Below are 18079 nucleotides of genomic sequence, written 5' to 3'. Positions count from 1 at the left end.
GATAGACCTTTTTGTGCTCCACTGCTGGCATTGCTTGTGTTCCAGGTCGTCTCTTAGTCCCAGGCAATTCAAGAGTGGGCGATGATGCTTCGTGTGCGGGCGACTCGCTCCCCACTCTCGCTACTTACCCTAGAGAGGGAGAGGCCGTTTAGTCGAGGATTTGCTAAGCTCACGTCTTGTTCTTTGACGTCACATTTTTACCCGAACGTAGCCGCGACTGCCTCTCTTATCAGGCGGGGCATCGCCTCGGACTTTGCCACCGGAGCCAGGTTTCTTTATCATCCTACTCCTACAACTAAACAGACACTCAAGACTTTTGCCATGGCCAACGCAACAGACCCGCGCACTTACAAGTTCAACCACTCCATGTAAGCCTCTTCGCAACCTCACTCCGGCCCTTTGCCCCGGCTGACCTGGACTCAGGATTCGGGTCAAGGACCCAAAGGAGTCTGGTAGGCTCAAGGTTGAAGCCACTCATGGCATCCGACGCTGACCTCTTCTTCCCTTGTCGCCTTGCAGTCAAGTTTTACGAGTTCCTGGGCATGAAGGTGCTCAAGAAGCTTGAGTTCCCCGACAACAAGTTTGATCTGTACTTTCTCGGCTACGACAGTCCCAAGGCGCTCTCGCACGGCAACGACGCCATAGACCGTGAAGGCTTGATCGAACTGACCCACAACTACGGCACCGAGAACGACGCGTCCTTCAAGATCAACAACGGCAACGCCGAGCCGCACCGTGGCTTTGGCCACACCTGCATTAGCGTGGACAACATCCAGGCCGCCTGTCAGCGGATCGAGGATGCCGGTTACCGGTTCCAGAAGAAGTTATCAGACGGGCGAATGAACCACATTGCCTTTGCGTTGGATCCCGATGGGTACTGGGTCGAGATTATCGGCCAGAAGCCTCTCGAGGAGACGGCCAACATCAAGGAGACAGACGTCTCAACATATCGCATGGTAGGCCCTGCCAGCCACCCACTACTGTTGCTGCAGAGGCGTCGGGGTTGGCTAACAGACGTGTAGAACCACACCATGATTCGTGTCAAGGATGCTGAAAAGTCTCTCAAGTTCTACCAAGACGTCCTCGGCATGTCTCGCATGAGGACGCACGAAGCACAGAATGCCGGATTCAACCTGTACTTCCTCGGCTATCCGGGAAAGCAGGGAACGCCCGAGGACGGCAAGACGAGCGACCGCGAGGGGCTGCTGGAGCTGACCTGGAACTACGGCACCGAGAAAGACGCCGGTTTCAAGTATCACAGCGGAAACGAGGAGCCCCAGGGCTTCGGCCATATTTGTAAGTTGCCCGAGGGTTCCGGAAGCCGAGAAGACGCAGTGCGCTGATTGCTCGTGGCCCCAGGTGTCTCGGTGGATAATCTCGATGGCGCCTGTCAGCGATTCGAGGACCTCAAATGCAGCTGGAAGAAGAGGTTGACCGACGGTCGGATGCGCAACGTTGCGTTCTTGTTGGACCCGGATGGCTACTGGGTCGAGATTGTGCAGAACCCGAGGTATAGCAACGAGCACAAGGTGTGAAAGGGGGACGGGACAGTTTTTGCCTCAAGGATGTGAAGAATTACGAAATGGTTCAGATGAAAAATTGAAAAGCATTTATGAAGGCTTGTTGTTTGGAACCCTGGTGGTTATTAAAAGATTCTCACTTACTGTACGCATTGCAACCAACAAAGAAGGAATTTGACCCCTTTTGCACGGCGCTGTCAGCCCGTCATCCGAGGTGCCGCCCCTCCATGCGCTTGTCATGCAGTGCAAGATGGCAGGAAAGCCACGACTGGGCACCAGCGCAGCCGTTGTGCGCGCATTCATCAAGGTGCATCGTCTGGACAGGCACGCCCTGGGCAGCAGTGCATTCCCCAACGGGCAGAGAGTCTCGCGCGCACTCTGTGCTCGGTGAGAACAAAGGTATCGGGTTTGCCGATGGCTGGGCTGAGGCCGTGCGATGGACGAACCAAGGCCAAGTCACTTATCGCGATGACTCTTTGCTTTGCCTCGAGACAAGATGGCTCCGTTCTAGCATCGCGGGGTAACGCCTGCAGGGTGGAAGCCCTATCTGGAATCGTGACCCCTATCCGTTGTCACTTTCTCCAGCAACGTCGTGCAAGCAGTGCTGCATGGATGACAACACCCCCCACCTGTCCCCCACGGCCACCCTCCATCATGTCTCTCGGGACTCGACATCCACAAGAGCGTCTGCGTCTGATTGGCGGATGCCACCCAACGCTGCTCCTGTGCGATGCAGGGCTCCAGGATAGGGGAGAAAGCAGAGTTGAGGATCTGCATGCAACCGTGGGGAGTCCAGGTCGCCCGGCATCGCTAGCTGGGCCCCCGCCGAGCTGAGACCACGGGAAGCCTCCGTCGGTCTCTCAAGGTGATGGACTGAAGCCAGCCCTTGCTCGCTGCGTGTGCGCAGACAGATCGCTGGTGCGGACGCTGTCCAACATTCATAGCGTGTGTCACCTTGGCTCTGCGCCTGCACAGAGCCCTTTTCAGAGCTGAGCCCAGCTTAGCTTTGGCTGCGTGCCACCACCTCGCCCTCATTTTGTCACTCGCCGAGACGTCATGTCTTCCCTCCAGCAGCTACATAAAGCCCCGCTGGCGCCCTTGGTCGACATACCTCGTCTTGCCTCGCCTCGCCTCACCTCACCCACTTTCCTCGACCTTTTCTGCCCCCAACGACTTGGAAGCCCGCCCAATCCCGCCTCGCTGCATCTTCTTGTCGAGTGCACAGGGGCCAGTTACCTTGCACGCCCACACAATGACTCCGTCGGCCGTTAGCCCCATCTCTGCCGGCGCGGCTTCCGCCCGCTGTCGCATCCTCGTCCCCGAAAAGGTCTCGCAGGACGGCCTCGCCCTGCTGACCCCCCACTTCGACGTCCATCTCAAGCCGGGCCTCACGCCCGACGAGCTCAAGACCATCATTCCGGGCTACCACGGCCTCATTGTCCGATCCGAGACCACCGTCACGGCCGACGTGCTAAAGGCCGGCAGGAAGCTCAAGGTCGTTGCCCGTGCCGGCGTCGGCGTCGACAACATTGACGTGCCCGCCGCCACCGGCCAGGGCATCATCGTCGTCAACTCGCCCTCGGGCAACATCCTCAGCGCCGCCGAGCACACGATAGCCCTCCTCCTCGCCACGGCCCGCAATGTCGGTCGCGCAGACGCCTCCGTCAAAGACGGCAGGTGGGAACGCAGCAAGCTCGTCGGCGTCGAGGTGGGACGAAAGACTCTTGGCATTGTAGGCCTGGGCAAGGTCGGCCTCAACGTGGCCCGAATGGCAAAGGGATTGGGTATGCAGGTCAAGGCCGTCGATCCCTATGCCAATGCAGACATGGCTCAGCAGGCTGGCGTCGAGCTGGTGCCTGAGCTCAGGGACCTACTTGTCGATGTCGACTTCCTCACGATTCACACGCCCCTCATGGCCACGACCATGGATCTGATTGGCGAGTCCGAGTTGCGCACCATGAAGAAGACGGCCCGCGTCCTCAATGTTGCGCGGGGCGGCGTGTACAACGAAGCAGCTCTGCTCAAGGCCCTCGACGAGGGCTGGATCGCCGGGGCCGGGCTGGATGTCTTCACGTCGGAGCCGCCAACAGCCGACTCGGCGACGGAGCGGCTTGCCAGGCATCTCAGGGTCGTGTCGACGCCGCATCTGGGAGCGTCGACGGTGGAGGCGCAAGAGAATGTGTCCATGGACGTGTGCACGCAGGTGCTCGAGATTCTCCGAGGAGGACCGCCCACGAGCGCCGTCAACGCTCCCATCATTTTGCCCGAGGAGTATCGTAAACTGCAGCCGTCTGTCCAGCTGGTCGAGAAGATGGGCCGCCTGTACACGCAGCACTTTGTGAAAAGCAAGAGGGGCACGGTTGGCGGCCGCAGGTTCGAGCTGATCTACCACGGCGACCTCAGCTGCATGCCCAACACCAAGCCGCTTTACGCCGCTCTGGTCAAGGGGCTGGTGGCTTCCATCAGCGACTCCAACATCAACATTGTCAACGCGGCGCTCATCGCGCGGGAAAAGGGCATCGTCATCAACGAGACGTACGCACGGCAGGCGCATGATTCGACGTATTCGAACCGGGTGACTCTCAGGTCCGTGGCCGAGGGCGACGAATCGAGCGGCGAGCAGTTGATAGAGGGCTATACGTCGGACAAGCACTTCTATATCTCGAGGCTCGATCGCTTCAACGCCGCCTTCATCCCCCAGGGCACGCTCATCATCCTGCACAACTACGACGAGCCGGGCAAGATTGGAGGGGTTGGCATGGCGCTGGGGTCGCACGGCATCAATATCCGGTTCATGCAGGTGGCGAGCCTGGGAGTCGAGTCGACCAAGCCGCAGATGGAAAACGAGGCGCTGATGATTCTGGGCGTCGACGGCGAGGTGGACGATGACTTGCTGGACGAGCTGAGGAAGGCGGACGGCGTGCTCAATGTCAGTCTGGTGAGACTCTGAGCGGGTACGGAGACGCCTTGGTTCGCGGAGAAATGGAAATTTGACGCCACAGGCGCATGCTCACCCGTGTCCACTGTCCCTTGTCCACTGTCCCTTGTCCACTGTCCCTTGTTGCCCGGCTGCGATCCACAACAGCCCACACCGTGTGCATGGCCGTGCTCACCATTGGCCCACTGGGAGACGGCTCTTTGTAGGTAGAAAGCTTACATGGCCAGCCGTGACGCCAATAGACGCCTTGATGGTGATTTTTGCGTACATGGTCGCGGCATGCTGTTTGTGTCTTGCCCGCCTTGGTGCACATGTTCGGGAACCTGGGACGATGGGACTCGGCCAATCAGGAGACCCTGTGGTCTACGTCAGCTGTCGTCATGACCGCTTGCAGCTGTGGCTTGACCCACCGTTAACCGCCTGTTGCAAATGCCCGTGGCGCTCAGTACACGAACCCTTATCTACTGTGTGCTCCGTAAGCGTACAGGTACACGGCCCATCTCACGCTCGCCACGCTATTCCCCGAGGGACTCTTGTACCTCTACCCCGCTGTGGCTGCGATCTGCATATGCGTGTCCCCATAATTCGTACCTCGCTCCGTACTCGGTACCCCTTATACTGACCTGCTGATTCAATTCCGCGAGGCGACCTGATTTGTTGCTTCAACCTCTTCCCTCCCACTTCGCCCGCAGGTCGCACCCGGTTGCGCACCAGAGGCTTCCGACGCCATCGAATCTCGATCTGCACTTGCACGACTGTTGGAGCCGGTGACTGGTGGAGGCTTTGAAGGTCATTCAGCGTTGCTTTCTACGCCAATTGCCAGAAACTCTGTCCTTGCCCAACTGCCCGAGTTCCCCCAACGCGTCTTATCCCATCTTTTCGACGGACAATTACGCGCTATTGGGGGAAGTATTCCGCCCTAACGCGAGTGGACCAAGGTGAAGGAGGGCAAAGAAATACCAGGGGGGGGACGCTCACAAAGAGATACCATCGAAGAAGAAAAAAGTCGAAATGAGGAGAAATGGTGCGTCATCAAGGTTTACCAGCGTGCGGCCAGCCGTGCTTGGTGTCGGACGTCTACTCGGCATGAGCATCTCGGCCGTGGCTGCGGCGCCGTTGGCGGCTCGCGAGAGCGGTGGCGATGAGGAGGGCTCTCCAACTTGGGTCCTCGCTGTCGCCTCCATCGTTCTCGTGCTGCTGGGAGGAGCATTTGCCGGCCTGACCATCGCGTACGTTGACCACAGGCTGGGGGACGCTTGGCTTCAAATGCGTGCTGACAGGTAACATCAGGTTCATGGGGCAAGACAGCATCTACCTTCAGGTGGTCTCGAATGATCCCACGGAGCCACAGCACAAGAATGCCGGGCGGGTTCTCAACTTGCTCAAGAAGGGGAAGCACTGGTTGCTCGTCACGCTCCTCCTAGCCAACGTCATTGTCAACGAGTCATTGCCCGTCGTCCTCGACCGCACCCTAGGTGGAGGCGTTGCTGCTGTCGTCGGCAGTACCATCCTCATCGGTGAGACCCTTCCCTCGTGGCAAATCTTGCCTGTCGACTCTTTGGCGCTGACATGTCGCAGTCATCTTTGGTGAAATCGTCCCACAGTCCATATGTGTCCGATACGGCTTGCCCATCGGCGGCTACATGTCCAAGCCCGTCCTCGTCCTCATGTACCTCCTGGGCCCCGTGGCCTGGCCGACGGCGAAGCTCCTCGACTGGATCCTCGGCGAAGACCACGGCACCGTGTACAAAAAGAGTGGGCTCAAGACCCTCGTGACCCTCCATAAGTCGCTGGGAGATTTATCGGAACGACTTAATCAAGATGAGGTCACCATCATTACGGCGGTCCTGGATCTCAAGGACAAGCCCGTGTCCGAAGTGATGACGCCGATGGATGACGTCTTCACCCTTGCCGAAGATCACATCTTGGACGAGAAGACCATGGACAAGATTCTGTCTTCTGGTTATTCGAGAATACCCATCTACCGCGCCGGCAGCCCGAAGGACTTTGTCGGCATGCTTCTGGTCAAGACGCTCATCACATACGACCCCGAAGACAGAATTCCGGTACACGACGTGCAGCTTGGAGCCATTGTCGAGACCCGACCGGAAACCAGCTGCCTTGACATCATCAACTTCTTTCAGGAGGGCAAGTCCCACTTGGTGCTCGTGTCCGAGTTTCCGGGCTCGGACCACGGCGCGATGGGAGTGGTGACCCTGGAAGATGTGATTGAAGAGCTCATTGGAGAGTAAGTCTTTTCCTGCACTCACGGGCTGCGCCGGCGGAGCTGTGCTGACTCTGCGGCAGAGAAATTGTGGATGAATCGGATGTATACGTGGACGTGCACAAGGCCATCAGACGCCTCACACCAGCCCCCCGAGCGAAACGGCTTCACAACGAGGCCGCCACAGCTGCCACGGCCGCCGCACTCGCGGCCAAGAAGCCCAGCGGAGACGGATCGCTCCTGGTGGACATTGCCGAGCACCCGGATGGACGGGCCGTTACTGTCGGCTCCCTCGGGGCGCAGAGCGATACGGGCGTCGCCGAGGAGCATCATCCCAAGACAGCCATCTTCATGAAGCGCCGCAGCTCGGCGGGTCCAGACGGGAAGCCCGAGAGCGGCACCGTCCCCGTCAAGGCGTCTTTGGACGAGATGAGGCAGCAGCTCCGACTCGGACCGGCCAACCGGGCGGCGAAGCCGCGCAACACCCGAACCAATGTCTTCAAGATCAAGCAGGGTCTGGGCGTTACGACTTTGGTCGGCACCAGCGGGAACGGGAAGCTGGCCGAGGTGCCTACGGCGGTGAAATCGGCCGACACTACGGAGGAGACGCCGCTCCTGATCCGGGACCCGATGGCGAATGGAGGTCGATTGGAGGTTAGGTATGGCTCAGACGCGGCAAAAAAGATGGCGGCGGCTTGCGATGACGAGGACGAACATTGAGTGAGGGGAACGGGAGGTGGCTTTGAGCGCACGCACGCACATTGCATTCTCGCACAGAGTCGTCGGTGAACAAGGGAGAGCTGCAGAGGGCGACTGTCACCAAGCGGAAGAGTTTTATGTTCTGTCGAGCAAACTCGCAGAGATGGCTGTTGATACATAGTTGCTAATGCATTTAACCAAACAACAGGCGGTGTCGACGGTGTGGTCGCCCGATGATGATGGCCAGAGAGGCAATCTCTACTGCAACAAGGGTTTTTTCCATGTGACTGCAGAGTGCATGGCAAAGTAAAGTCGAGACGGGGCCTTCCAAGGTGGACGCGGTCAATTGTACCAGATGGCGTTCATGCCGAAACCAGGCTCGGACACTTGGACACGGGCGACACGCTCAAGGGTGTGGTTGTGCCAGCGGTGGATGTCGAGAAAGCCGCACTGATCCTCGACAACAGCGAGCCACTCGTCGGTCCAGTCGCTAGGTGAGACGGCGTTGCTGTGGCCGCCGCTGGTGGTGGTGGGCTGGAGGAGGAGGCGACGCTCCAGGCGGCCCTCGGGGCTCAGCTCAAAGGCGGCGAGGTAGCCGGGGCGGTCAGGGTCGGAGGCGCGGGTGGAGGCAAAGAGGTGCGAGGCCGAGTGCGAGAGGGCGCAAACGTCGCCGCGGTAGCGGGCGAAGGCATGGTGGGCCTCGTCGGGGGGCACGAGGGAGAAGTGGCGGCCGGTGAAGACGGGGAGAGGCGACGATGAGGCGATGGCGTACTCGCAGACGCGGTTGCCGGCTTCCATGAGGACGTAGAGGGCGGTTCCCGCGGGATGGACGACGACCCAGCGCGGATGGTCGCGCGGATGGGGAGCGTCGACGGCGCCGACGAGGTCGAGCTCTGGAGAGGGCTCGGCTCGACGGCGGTGGACCCAGATCTTGTTGGCGGAGAGGTCGGCCGAGTACAGATGGCGGCCGTCCGGGTGGAAGACGGTGCCGTGGACGCCCGAGCCGGGCTGGTAGGCAAAGTTCTGGACGCAGGCGGCGAGGGCGCCCGAGGGCTCACGGACGGAGAAGACGGAGCCGGCGCCGGCGTGGGAGTAAAAGGGGTTGCAGTAGACGGCGTAGGGGGGGGTGTCGGCAGCGAGGAGGAAGATGGCGCGGGTGTCGGCGCCAGGGGAGAGAGCTTGGGCTAGCATGTGTCTGTGAGAGAGGCTTTTTATGAGAGAGCGAGGAGGCGTACGGTCATGGGGCATGGGAAAGGAAGCCTGGTGCACGATGGAGGTGGGCGACTCGACGGCGTAGCTGGACCAGGCCTTGGCGGCGGCGCCGTAGATGGCTTTCTTGTCGTGCTGCACAGGACGGACACGGATGTCGAGGAGAGCATGAGCGAGCGATACATGGCCCACGGCGCAGTCCAAGCGCAAGCAGACTCACACTGAACGTCATCCACGAGATGGGCTCGTCGACAGGGATGGCGGTGCGGCTGACCAGGCGCAGCGTCAAGGCGGCATCGTCAAAGGCGAAGGCGAAGATGGCGCCGGGCGGCGTCCAGGTGCCGACCATGAGGTGGTGGACGGGCATGGTGGCAGCATGGGGGCGGGATGGAAGATGGAGGGAGGAAGGGGGGGGGAGGAGGAGGAGGAGTAGAGGGTGAGGCCCGAGGCATCCGGCCGGCTATGTAGGGCCGCCTGAAGAGGATGTCTGCGGTTGGATCATGGAGTCATGCAGGTTTGTTGCCCATCAGGTGCAAGAAATGCCGAATGCCGGCGTGTTTCGACAGGGGCACTGGAAACTAAGACGGAGGCCGCGGCCGAGGCGGGGCCGCAGCCGGGCTTGGCGGGTCGGCAGCCCGGCTTTGGCCATTTACCCCAGGCCAACGGTGCTGCAACCCGGGGCGGGAAGCGTGGCTCCACCACACCCCGCCCGCCCTATCGGAAGCCAGATGGCCGGCAGCAGGGGTGAGTGGAGGGGGAGTGTTTCCTCGAGCGGCGGGCGACGACGACGTGCCATGCCCAAGGCGTGGACATGCTGGTTTTCATCGAACACATGGTCCAGCATGTGTGTGTGTATGCATGCCGGTTATTAATATTGCGCAGGCTGGCGTCGCGGCCGAGGGCGCTGTGACGAGATACTGGCTCGGGGGTGGGCGTCTGTCTGGCCTCCCTCCCCCCCCCTCCCCTCCTTTGCGGCTTGTGAGCTCGGCAAGGCGTGATACAGCACAAGTCAGGTCCATGAAGCCGTGCACGGGATGGGCCGGTGCCTATTCGTATCTGCATGGCTACCAAGCCCGTTGCCGAGGCCGGTGGGCGTGAGCACGTATGTCGACGGCTGTGTATAAAGAAGACGACGACCACCACCACCACCACCACGTCCACCGATTCACTACTTGTCTCGACGGCTGTGTATAAAGAGCACCAACGCCGCCGATTCACTGCCTCTCTCGACGGCTAAGTGAATAAAGAGCATCACCACCACCGATCCACTGCCTCTCTCGACGGCTGAGTATAAAGAGCACCACCACCACCGATCCACTGCTTCTCCCGGCCCCATCTCTCCTGCGTACGAGCCCGCCTAGAGCAGGTGAAGAAAAGCGGCTTCACGTAAAGCAAGGTCCAGAACCAGAAACAGGAGAGACGCAAGCAAGACATGGAGGCTCTTCCCGCCATGGCCGACAACGACCTCGCGCAGCTCGTCGTCGACACCATGGGCCCGGGGGTGGCGCCGCGCACCCGGCACGTCATGACGGGCCTGGTGCGGCACCTGCACGCGTTTGCGCGCGAGGTGCAGCTGACGCACGACGAGTGGATGGCGGGCGTCGAGTTTGTCAACTCGATTGGGCGCATCTGGTCGCCGGTGCGTAACGAGGCCCATCGCATCTCGGATGTGCTGGGGCTCGAGTCGTGAGTTTCTCTCTCTTCTCTCTCTCTGGCTCTCTTTTCTCTCTCTCTCTCTCTCTCTCTCTCTCTCTCTCTTCTCCCTCTCTCTCTCTCCGTGTGTGTGTCTGATATTACCCTCTCTCTACTTTCCCTCAACTCTCCTCCCTTCCCCCCTCCCAAAAAGAAAAAAGCTCACATGCGGGCATGCCAGGCTGGTCGACGACATGGCCAACACCATCATCGCCGCCGAGGGCGACGTGGACCCGACGTCGTCGTCGATCCTCGGCCCCTTCTGGTCCCCGCACGCGCCGTGGCGGCCCAACGGCAGCAGCATCGTGCAGGACCCGGCGCCGGGGGCCCGGGTGTGCCGGATGCACGGGACCGTGACCGACGCCGTGGCCGGCAAGCCCGTGGCCGGCGCCGTCGTCGACATCTGGCAGGCCAGCGTCAACGGCAAGTACGACTTCCAGGACCCGGAGCGCCAGACGCCCAACAACCTGCGCGGCAAGTTCCGCACCGACGCCGACGGCCGCTACCGCCTGTACTGCTACCGGCCGACGGCGTATTCGCTGCCGACCGACGGGCCGAGCTATGAGCTGCTGCGGCTGATGGACCGGCATCCGATGCGGCCGGCGCACATTCACATGATGGTGTGTCTCTTTCTTTCTTTCTTTCTTCCTTCCTTCCTTTCTTTCTGTCTATTTCTCTTTCTCTTTCTCTCTCTCCTTCAATATATATATATATATATATATATATATACTTGGCATAGCCTAGGCCTTGGTATTGTATTCCACTCATCGCAACGCCACAGGTCACGCACCCCGACTTCAAGGGCTGCACCACGCAGCTCTACCCGCGCGACGACCCCTGGCTCGCCACCGACACCGTCTTCGCCGTCAAGCCGGACCTCGTCGTCGACTTCCGGCCGCTCGCTGGCGACCCCGAGGCCGAGCTCGAGCTCGAGTACCACTTCGTCCTGTCGCCCAAGGACTACAAGGGCCGGCAGCCGCCGCCTCCGCGGCCGTCGCTCTAGACTCGCATGCATGTGCGCAGGCCGACGGGCTGGCTGCCTTGTAGGGGGAAGTTCGACGACGGCAGCTACACGGCTGCTGTGGATGTATGATACGATGAGAAGGGGAGGGGCAAGGGAAATGAGACTGGGAAAGGGGGGGGGGGCGCCTCCTATCTTCTCTTGCAATGGGCAGCTCGCGAGGCGGCGCCACGGGCTTTGCGCGGTGCCTCTGGCGGAGACATGGGATGTTGCATGTGCCAGGACAGCGCGCCATGTTGGTTCATTCCAGCTCGACGCGAGAGTGAATTCGTGCAGAGTAGAGCGAGCGAGGGGACGTTGCACCGACCAACCGTGCGGTGGATTCAGGTGAGCGGAAATGAAGGCGATGAAGACGATGAAGATGCCCAGCATGTGCACGTCCCAGTCTCCGTCTCCACAACTCTCTCCGTGGTATCCGTACATGGACGCTTGACCCATCTTGCAGCTGCAGTGGCATTCCGTGTTTGACGTCGGCCTCTAATGCACCGGCACTCGCCCGTTTGCTTCCGCGGCTGCAACGCCAAACAACGCAAGCACTTGATAACGCGAAAGGGAAAAAGCAACAACCCCCCTCCCCCCAAGCCGGCACCTGTCAGGCGCCCTGCCGCAGTCGCTTCACGGAACTGTAGTCACTGTACAGTACCTACAGCGTCACACGGACAAAGAAGCCCATTAAAAACCCACCCGTGTCTCAGTAAAAAAGAAAAAGAGCCGCCAAAAGAAACAGGAGAAGGACTGGAAAAGGAAATACACGATGCCGTAACCCAACCAGATTTATTTCCACGCAGACGATCCTGGTCCAGCCCGAGAGTCGTTTGCTCCCCCCTTCCCCTCCCCCCCGCGCTGGAGGCTGCGTCATCATCAGCCCCCTAATTAACCCCCTGAAAAAAAAGGACACAGAGGGGCACCCTCGTCGCCACGGCAACCGCAGCTCCTCCATAAACATTCATCCCCCATTCCACGGCCAAACCCTTTCCTCTTCCTCTCCGTCCCCATCCATCCATCCATCCCCACAGATAGCCCTCTCCGCAACGGCTCTCTCTGCTGCTGCCATCTACACATGGGCGTCATGGGCATGACCTGGCATCGTCCCCGCCTGCATTGATCCAACTGTTGCTTTTCCAGCCCTTGTCTCGCCGGAAAAAGACGTGGTGGCTTTTTTTCTTGCATGCATTCTTCGCATCATCATCATCGTCGCACCCGTCGCACCAGCCTAGCCCAGTCTAGCCCAGCCCTGTGTTGCTCGCTGGCACGCGGCGCCCGGCAATGGCATCAGACGGCCATGTTTACGCCCCCGACTCGCCCGCCCTCCACCAGGACCACAAGCCCTCGTCGGGCCTGATCTCCTTCCTGCACCGCCGTCGAGCCTCGAGCGGGAGGTTTCTGCCCTCGTCGCCCCTCCCGAGCCTGCAGGACGGCGCCATGGCCGTCGGCCACTTTGCTAAGAACAATCCGGGCGCCCTCGGCGAGCTCCAGCACAACCGCCAGGAGTCGGCCCCGAGGTCGCCTCCGAAATCGCTGCGTCACAGCCGCGAAGCTGCCACGACAACCTACACATGGGGCAACGTCTCCCTCAAGCCCGTCGCCGACAGGAACTCGCCCACCACGTCGCCCTCGAAGCCGAAGAAGAAAAAGTCGGGCACCAACCTCGTCGGCCTGCTCTCGCGCCCCAAGTCGCTCAAGAACCTCTACAAGCTCTCCACCGACGACGAGCTCCGGGCGTCGAGAGACAAAGAAAACAGGCAGCCCGACGAGCCCGTCAGCGCACCGGCCGCCCCGCCCCCCATCTTTGCCCAGTACACGTGCGACCCGGAAGCTCGCCGGCAGAGAGAGCGGTGCTCGGTCGACAGCGCGAACCCGCCCCCCGCCAAGGACAGGCCCAAGTCGCTGCACGCCGCCAGGGTATACTCGGACCCCAAGGCTGCCGCCGGCTCCCGCAAGGCCTCGAGCACGGAGAAGCCCATGGGCCGCATGCAGAGGGGCCGTGTCTTCGATGCCTTCAGCGCCCTTACCCACGCCGGCCGGTCCAAGTCTGCCGCGTCGAGCCCGACGGTGGAATACCCCGAGCACATCCTCCGTCCGCACGACATCGAGCAGCAACTCGAAGACCTGCTGGACCGCCGAAACATACCCGAGAACCAGCGCTACAAGATGCGGAACCTCAACGACACCATCAAGATGGAGTTTATCCGCCAGGACTGGGCCGAGATGCAGGCGGCTCGGATGGACCGATCCGTCACGGCCGAGAGCAGCCGCAGCCCCGAACACGTCGCCTCCACGACGCCCGCCGGCTCCGACTGTGACGACGATAAGCCCAAGCGGACCCGAGGTCGCAGCTTCACCTTTTCGCGCGGCAAGAAGGAATCCAGGTCGCCCTCCAAGAAGCCCAAGGGGGAGGGCTCCGTGGGCCGCCACCTCAGGAGCAAGTCCATTGACAGCGTGGCCCCCGAGCGGCCCTCGTCGTCGGGCCACTCGACCGGCTCCACCCTGCTGTCCAAGATCAAGCTCCAGCAAGGCCCCGGCGACTATGTCGCGTACCTCCGCAAGGTGCAGAAGCCCGAGCTCGTCGAGGTGGGCAAGCTGCACAAGCTGCGCCTGCTGCTCCGCAACGAGACGGTCACCTGGATCGAGGACTTTATCCAGCAGGGCGGCATGAAGGAGATTGTCGGGCTGCTGAACCGCATCATGGAAGTTGAGTGGAGGTGATTGCCCCCCGAATCTTTTCTTCTCCCGAGACACGGGTGCTAACACACGGCTCTCAGGGAGGAACACGAAGATGCCCTGCTCCACGAGAATCTGCTGTGCCTCAAGGCGCTCTCCACCACGGCCCGCGCCATGGAATACCTCCACTCGGTCCAGGCGGACCTCTTCCGCAGGCTGCTGCACCTGCTCTTCGACCCCGACAAGAAGGGCCCGAGCGAGTTTACCACGCGAAACATCATCACGTCGGTGCTGCTCACCTACATCGAGTCGGCCGCGCCGGCAGACCGCGTGGCCCGGGCAAAGATTGTCCTGGCCCATCTCCGTGACCAGGAGCCCAAAGAAGAAGAGCGTCCGCTGCCCTTTGTCCTCGAGATGAGACAGCAGCGTCCGTACCGCGTTTGGTGCAAGGAGGTCGTCAGTGTGACTAAGGAGGTTTTCTGGATCTTCCTCCACAACCTCAACGTCGTGGCTCTCCCGTCCGACAAGGATGCCAAGACGGCCGCAGCCGGTGCCACATCCGACGACGTGGCGTCCCAGGCTCCCTACGCCTACATGCTCCGGCATTTCCCGCCCGAGCGGCCGCCGGTGCCCGCTGCCCCCTATGTCGGCGGCGTGGAGTGGGACGCGACCAACTACTTGGCGTCTCACCTCGATGTCATGAACGCCATCCTTGCATGCACGCCGACGCCCGACGAGCGCAACGCCCTGCGGTCCGAGTTCCGCATCTCGGGCTGGGAGCGCTGTCTCGGGGGCAGCCTACGCCTCTGCAAGGAGAAGTTTTACGGCTCCGTGCACACGGCGCTGCGGACGTGGGTCGCCGCTGCCGCCGAGGACGGGTGGGATGTCAGGGATGTCCGGTTCGGCCCGTCGCCCGAGACGCGCAAGTCGCCCTGCAAGGCCGGCGGCGGTGGCGATGCCAAGGTCAAGATGGACGAAGCCCCCAAGCTCGACATGCCCAAGCTCGACTTTGAGCCGGGCCGGCCACGAGTGGCCGACGACGCCTGGCTGTGATGGCAGAAACACGTTGTCGGGGATGAAGATGCGCGATTGGGATTGACCAGGTGCACGGATACGCTGGGCTCGAGTGACGAGAATTCGGTAGCAGAGGTGGAGGCTGCTTGGATTCATCAGCAGTTTGTTATTTGCGTCTCCCCAGAGCAGTTGCCCCCGGTTCCGGTCCGTTGGGTAGGGTCAGGAGCTGTCAAGTAGGGTTGGCATTGTCTATAGTTGTGGGTTTATTCGCCTGTATGATTGCATGAAATGAATTAACGACCTCATGAAGTATCAAGTCACCTTGCGCACCCGTCGGCCTCGACCTGAAGTCCCTACTGCTCCATTGGAGCACAAGCGCTGCCTGGACAGCAAGGGATTAGCGCCATGCATGCGGCCAGACGTTAGCCTTGTGAGGTTGAGCTGGCCTGACACGTGTTTTCTCACGGGGGGGGACGTGGACTATAAGTCCGGGGCTGAGGCCTATCGACCCCCTATGCACCGCGGTGTAGCTTAAAGGCCTCGTGAACGGACATGCCGCCGAGGACGTCCGTCTTGACCTTGTCGTCGGCGGCGGTTAGCTTGGGTAGCAACTCGAGAACCTTGGTCACCTGGTCCCGGGGGATGATGACGAGGCCGCTTGCCGGGTCGTGGAAGGCAATATCGCCAGGGTTGACAAACGTGCCCTTGATTTCCAAGGGGACCTGCAATGCCCAGGGAACGCTGCCGCCACCAGCGCCGACTGTCGAGGTGCCGTATGCCAATATCTTGACAAGTCTTGCATCAGAAGTGTGAATTGCCAGTTGCAAGCATGACTCACGGGAAGGTTTGTGCCCCTCAGCTCAGGCAAATCCCTCACGCGACCGGCGACGGCAATGCCCTTTGCGCCGCGGACTTTGATGCGGAGGGCCATGATGCCGCCGCAGACGGCATTGGTCTGGCCGGGCGGCTGCTTCATCACGATGAAGGAGTCGGGCTCGATGGCGTCGGACCAATGAAGGCCATCGGGGAGGTTCGGCGTGGGCTCGGCAGGGGTCTCGCCCTTGGCGACCCAGAGCACGGTCGAGACGAGGGCGATGGTCGGAACCGCGTCTTGACTGGCGTGGGGGCTGTAGAGGTTCAGATCGGCGATGAAGCCGGCGCCAGGCACCTTGAGCTTGAGCAGCGCATCCGAGATGTCGCAGGCCGTGTACGCCTGGAGCTGGGCAACGAGGTGCGTGGGAACGGGAGCCATGGCTGGTGACGTCAGATGACGACGGCGGATGCGCAAAACAAGGTGAGAGGAGCGGATTGGCTGCTGTGGTCGGTGAGCAGCAAAGGCTGTCAAGACACGAGCTGGAGATTGGAACATGACAGACCAGGCGCGGTCAATGGCGGGAGTCGATGTCGGTCCGAGCGGAGGCACGGAGAGCTGGCCCGGCTTCTGGATTTAATGTGGGGAGCGGGAGCTGCCGGTAACTCGGATCCGCGCCAATCAGCCTCGGCATTCCTGTTGGTGCATTCACCGCGGACTCACTCTGCTGCCGCCCGCCCGTGGCTTCGACAAGGGAAGAAAGGGCACCCTCCACGGGGCGTCTGTCCAATCAATGCCGGGGCTCGACTGCAGATAGCTTGGTGGAGAAGTTTGACGGTCTAAAGTCCAAACCCAACACTGCGAGGAGAGATAAGAGACTAGCATGCTCAGGCGACGAGGCTGTCCGTTATCGACGAGACCGATCTATGCGCAGACTGTGTCATCATGATGCAGCCTGGCCGGTTCGGATGAAGAGGCGTGGTTGGAAGAAGAGGCCGTCCATCCGATCAGATGGCGAGGCGAGAGAGAGCCACAAACTGAGACATGAGAGCCACACCGCAGGCTGATGCACAGAAGGACCAAGGTAGCGCGTCCAGAAGCCAGTGAGGTAACAAGCAGTGGCTTGCAGGCTCTTGGCAACCATAAACCGGATCCTGGGGACCGCCGGAACGTTGCGGAGGGAGAGGTGGAGGGGAGTGAGAGGGAAAGAGAAAATTTGGACGGCACGTGAGTTTTCAAGTTTAGAGTACCCGTAACTATTACGAGTTACTTCCTTGGGCGTGTCCATCGTCGTGCCTGCCTACCAGCTTGGGCGCTCCGCACCTGCCTACCCAACTCGGGGAGAGCATCAGCAGAGGAAAGTGCAAGCTACCATTCTACAGCAGTTGCAGTGTGTATGTTATGTTTTGCACTGCTCTGCCCGACTGACTTGAGAATGTACATGGATAGGTCGGAGTTCACGTTGCAGAGAGCCCTTTGTCTTGCCTCTCATGCCTCATGGTATGGTATCCGAAAACAGGGGCTCCTTTTTCCCTCAAAGAATACTACCACGGTACCAGGTAACATACACGCCTACATACAACACATGCGTTTTCGATCGGTGCAGAATCCAATCCTTCTGGAAGGGTCCACCAGAAACAAAGTCCCGCGGCAGTGTGACGAAGCATTGCCGGGGAGGTTTCGATGGGCTTCCCAAAAGACGATGACCACCTCGCCCTCCGGTGTCGCACGGCGGATTCCGACAGAGGAAGGCACCGCCAAGCCGACTCGTCGCATCTTGCAGCACCCAGGAAAAAATGCCATGGCGAGGTGGTGCTGCTTCTGATTTCGGGGGCCCTCCCGAGTCGCCGACGCCCATCATCTGCAGACGCCTCCGAGAGCAACCTGACAACCTTATCTGGCCGTGAAATTTTTTCGGTCTCGTGTCATTGTCTTACGCCATACTGCAATGCTGCTGAGCTCGCGACACATGGTAGATGGCGTCACCGCCGCCTGCCGTGAGGCCAAGGATCCAGTTCAGCGTGCTCGAGTGACACATGCATATGCATCTCCGTCCTGGACGTAGACGACATACGTACATGGGCTACGACCAAGAAAAGAAAGATCATTCGCGGACAACCAAGATGAGCTCCCCGCTACACCCGGCATCAAATGCTCTGTTACCCCTGCCGCATGCCGGATGAGGCGAGTTCCGGGTACTGTACATACTTTTGAAGGCTGCCGGACCTCGTTGCAGATGCAGCCCCGGCAACAGCCAAAATGATTAAACTACCTACATACAGTACATAGC

General features: G+C 60.7%; 7 protein-coding genes across 7 annotated transcripts; 5 read left to right on the top strand and 2 right to left on the bottom strand.

The window, feature by feature from the left end:
* Positions 1–321: 321 nt before the first annotated feature.
* HRG_10418 (glyoxalase/Bleomycin resistance protein/Dioxygenase superfamily domain-containing protein) lies at positions 322–1535 on the top strand (the record flags this gene model as incomplete). The annotated part of the gene is made up of 5 exons (XM_044868889.1): positions 322–368; positions 424–452; positions 520–956; positions 1023–1296; positions 1360–1535. The coding sequence occupies 5 exons, from the start codon at positions 322–324 to the stop codon at positions 1533–1535; spliced, it is 963 nt and encodes a 320-aa protein (XP_044716244.1).
* Positions 1536–2772: 1237 nt separating this feature from the next.
* HRG_10417 (d-isomer specific 2-hydroxyacid dehydrogenase, NAD binding domain-containing protein) lies at positions 2773–4470 on the top strand (the record flags this gene model as incomplete). The annotated part of the gene is made up of 2 exons (XM_044868888.1): positions 2773–3267; positions 3313–4470. The coding sequence occupies 2 exons, from the start codon at positions 2773–2775 to the stop codon at positions 4468–4470; spliced, it is 1653 nt and encodes a 550-aa protein (XP_044716243.1).
* Positions 4471–5544: 1074 nt separating this feature from the next.
* HRG_10416 (uncharacterized protein) lies at positions 5545–7402 on the top strand (the record flags this gene model as incomplete). Its single annotated transcript, XM_044868887.1, has 4 exons — positions 5545–5687; positions 5749–5975; positions 6037–6706; positions 6766–7402. The coding sequence occupies 4 exons, from the start codon at positions 5545–5547 to the stop codon at positions 7400–7402; spliced, it is 1677 nt and encodes a 558-aa protein (XP_044716242.1).
* A 321-nt stretch (positions 7403–7723) lies between these two features.
* Positions 7724–8957, bottom strand: HRG_10415 (lactonase, 7-bladed beta-propeller domain-containing protein; the record flags this gene model as incomplete). The annotated part of the gene is made up of 3 exons (XM_044868886.1): positions 7724–8565; positions 8617–8725; positions 8811–8957. 3 exons carry the CDS (start codon positions 8955–8957, stop codon positions 7724–7726), a joined length of 1098 nt encoding a protein of 365 aa, XP_044716241.1.
* Positions 8958–10022: 1065 nt separating this feature from the next.
* HRG_10414 (dioxygenase domain-containing protein) lies at positions 10023–11285 on the top strand (the record flags this gene model as incomplete). Its single annotated transcript, XM_044868885.1, has 3 exons — positions 10023–10276; positions 10464–10902; positions 11064–11285. The coding sequence occupies 3 exons, from the start codon at positions 10023–10025 to the stop codon at positions 11283–11285; spliced, it is 915 nt and encodes a 304-aa protein (XP_044716240.1).
* Positions 11286–12569: 1284 nt separating this feature from the next.
* On the top strand, positions 12570–15017 carry HRG_10413 (diaphanous GTPase-binding domain-containing protein; the record flags this gene model as incomplete). The annotated part of the gene is made up of 2 exons (XM_044868884.1): positions 12570–14005; positions 14066–15017. 2 exons carry the CDS (start codon positions 12570–12572, stop codon positions 15015–15017), a joined length of 2388 nt encoding a protein of 795 aa, XP_044716239.1.
* Positions 15018–15490: 473 nt separating this feature from the next.
* Positions 15491–16230, bottom strand: HRG_10412 (aldolase/RraA domain-containing protein; the record flags this gene model as incomplete). The annotated part of the gene is made up of 2 exons (XM_044868883.1): positions 15491–15763; positions 15817–16230. 2 exons carry the CDS (start codon positions 16228–16230, stop codon positions 15491–15493), a joined length of 687 nt encoding a protein of 228 aa, XP_044716238.1.
* Positions 16231–18079: the final 1849 nt, after the last annotated feature.

Source organism: Hirsutella rhossiliensis, assembly GCF_020360975.1.
Source record: "Hirsutella rhossiliensis strain HR02 chromosome Unknown scaffold00015, whole genome shotgun sequence".
NCBI lineage: Eukaryota > Fungi > Ascomycota > Sordariomycetes > Hypocreales > Ophiocordycipitaceae > Hirsutella > Hirsutella rhossiliensis.
This window is presented reverse-complemented; position numbering and strand designations above follow the sequence as displayed.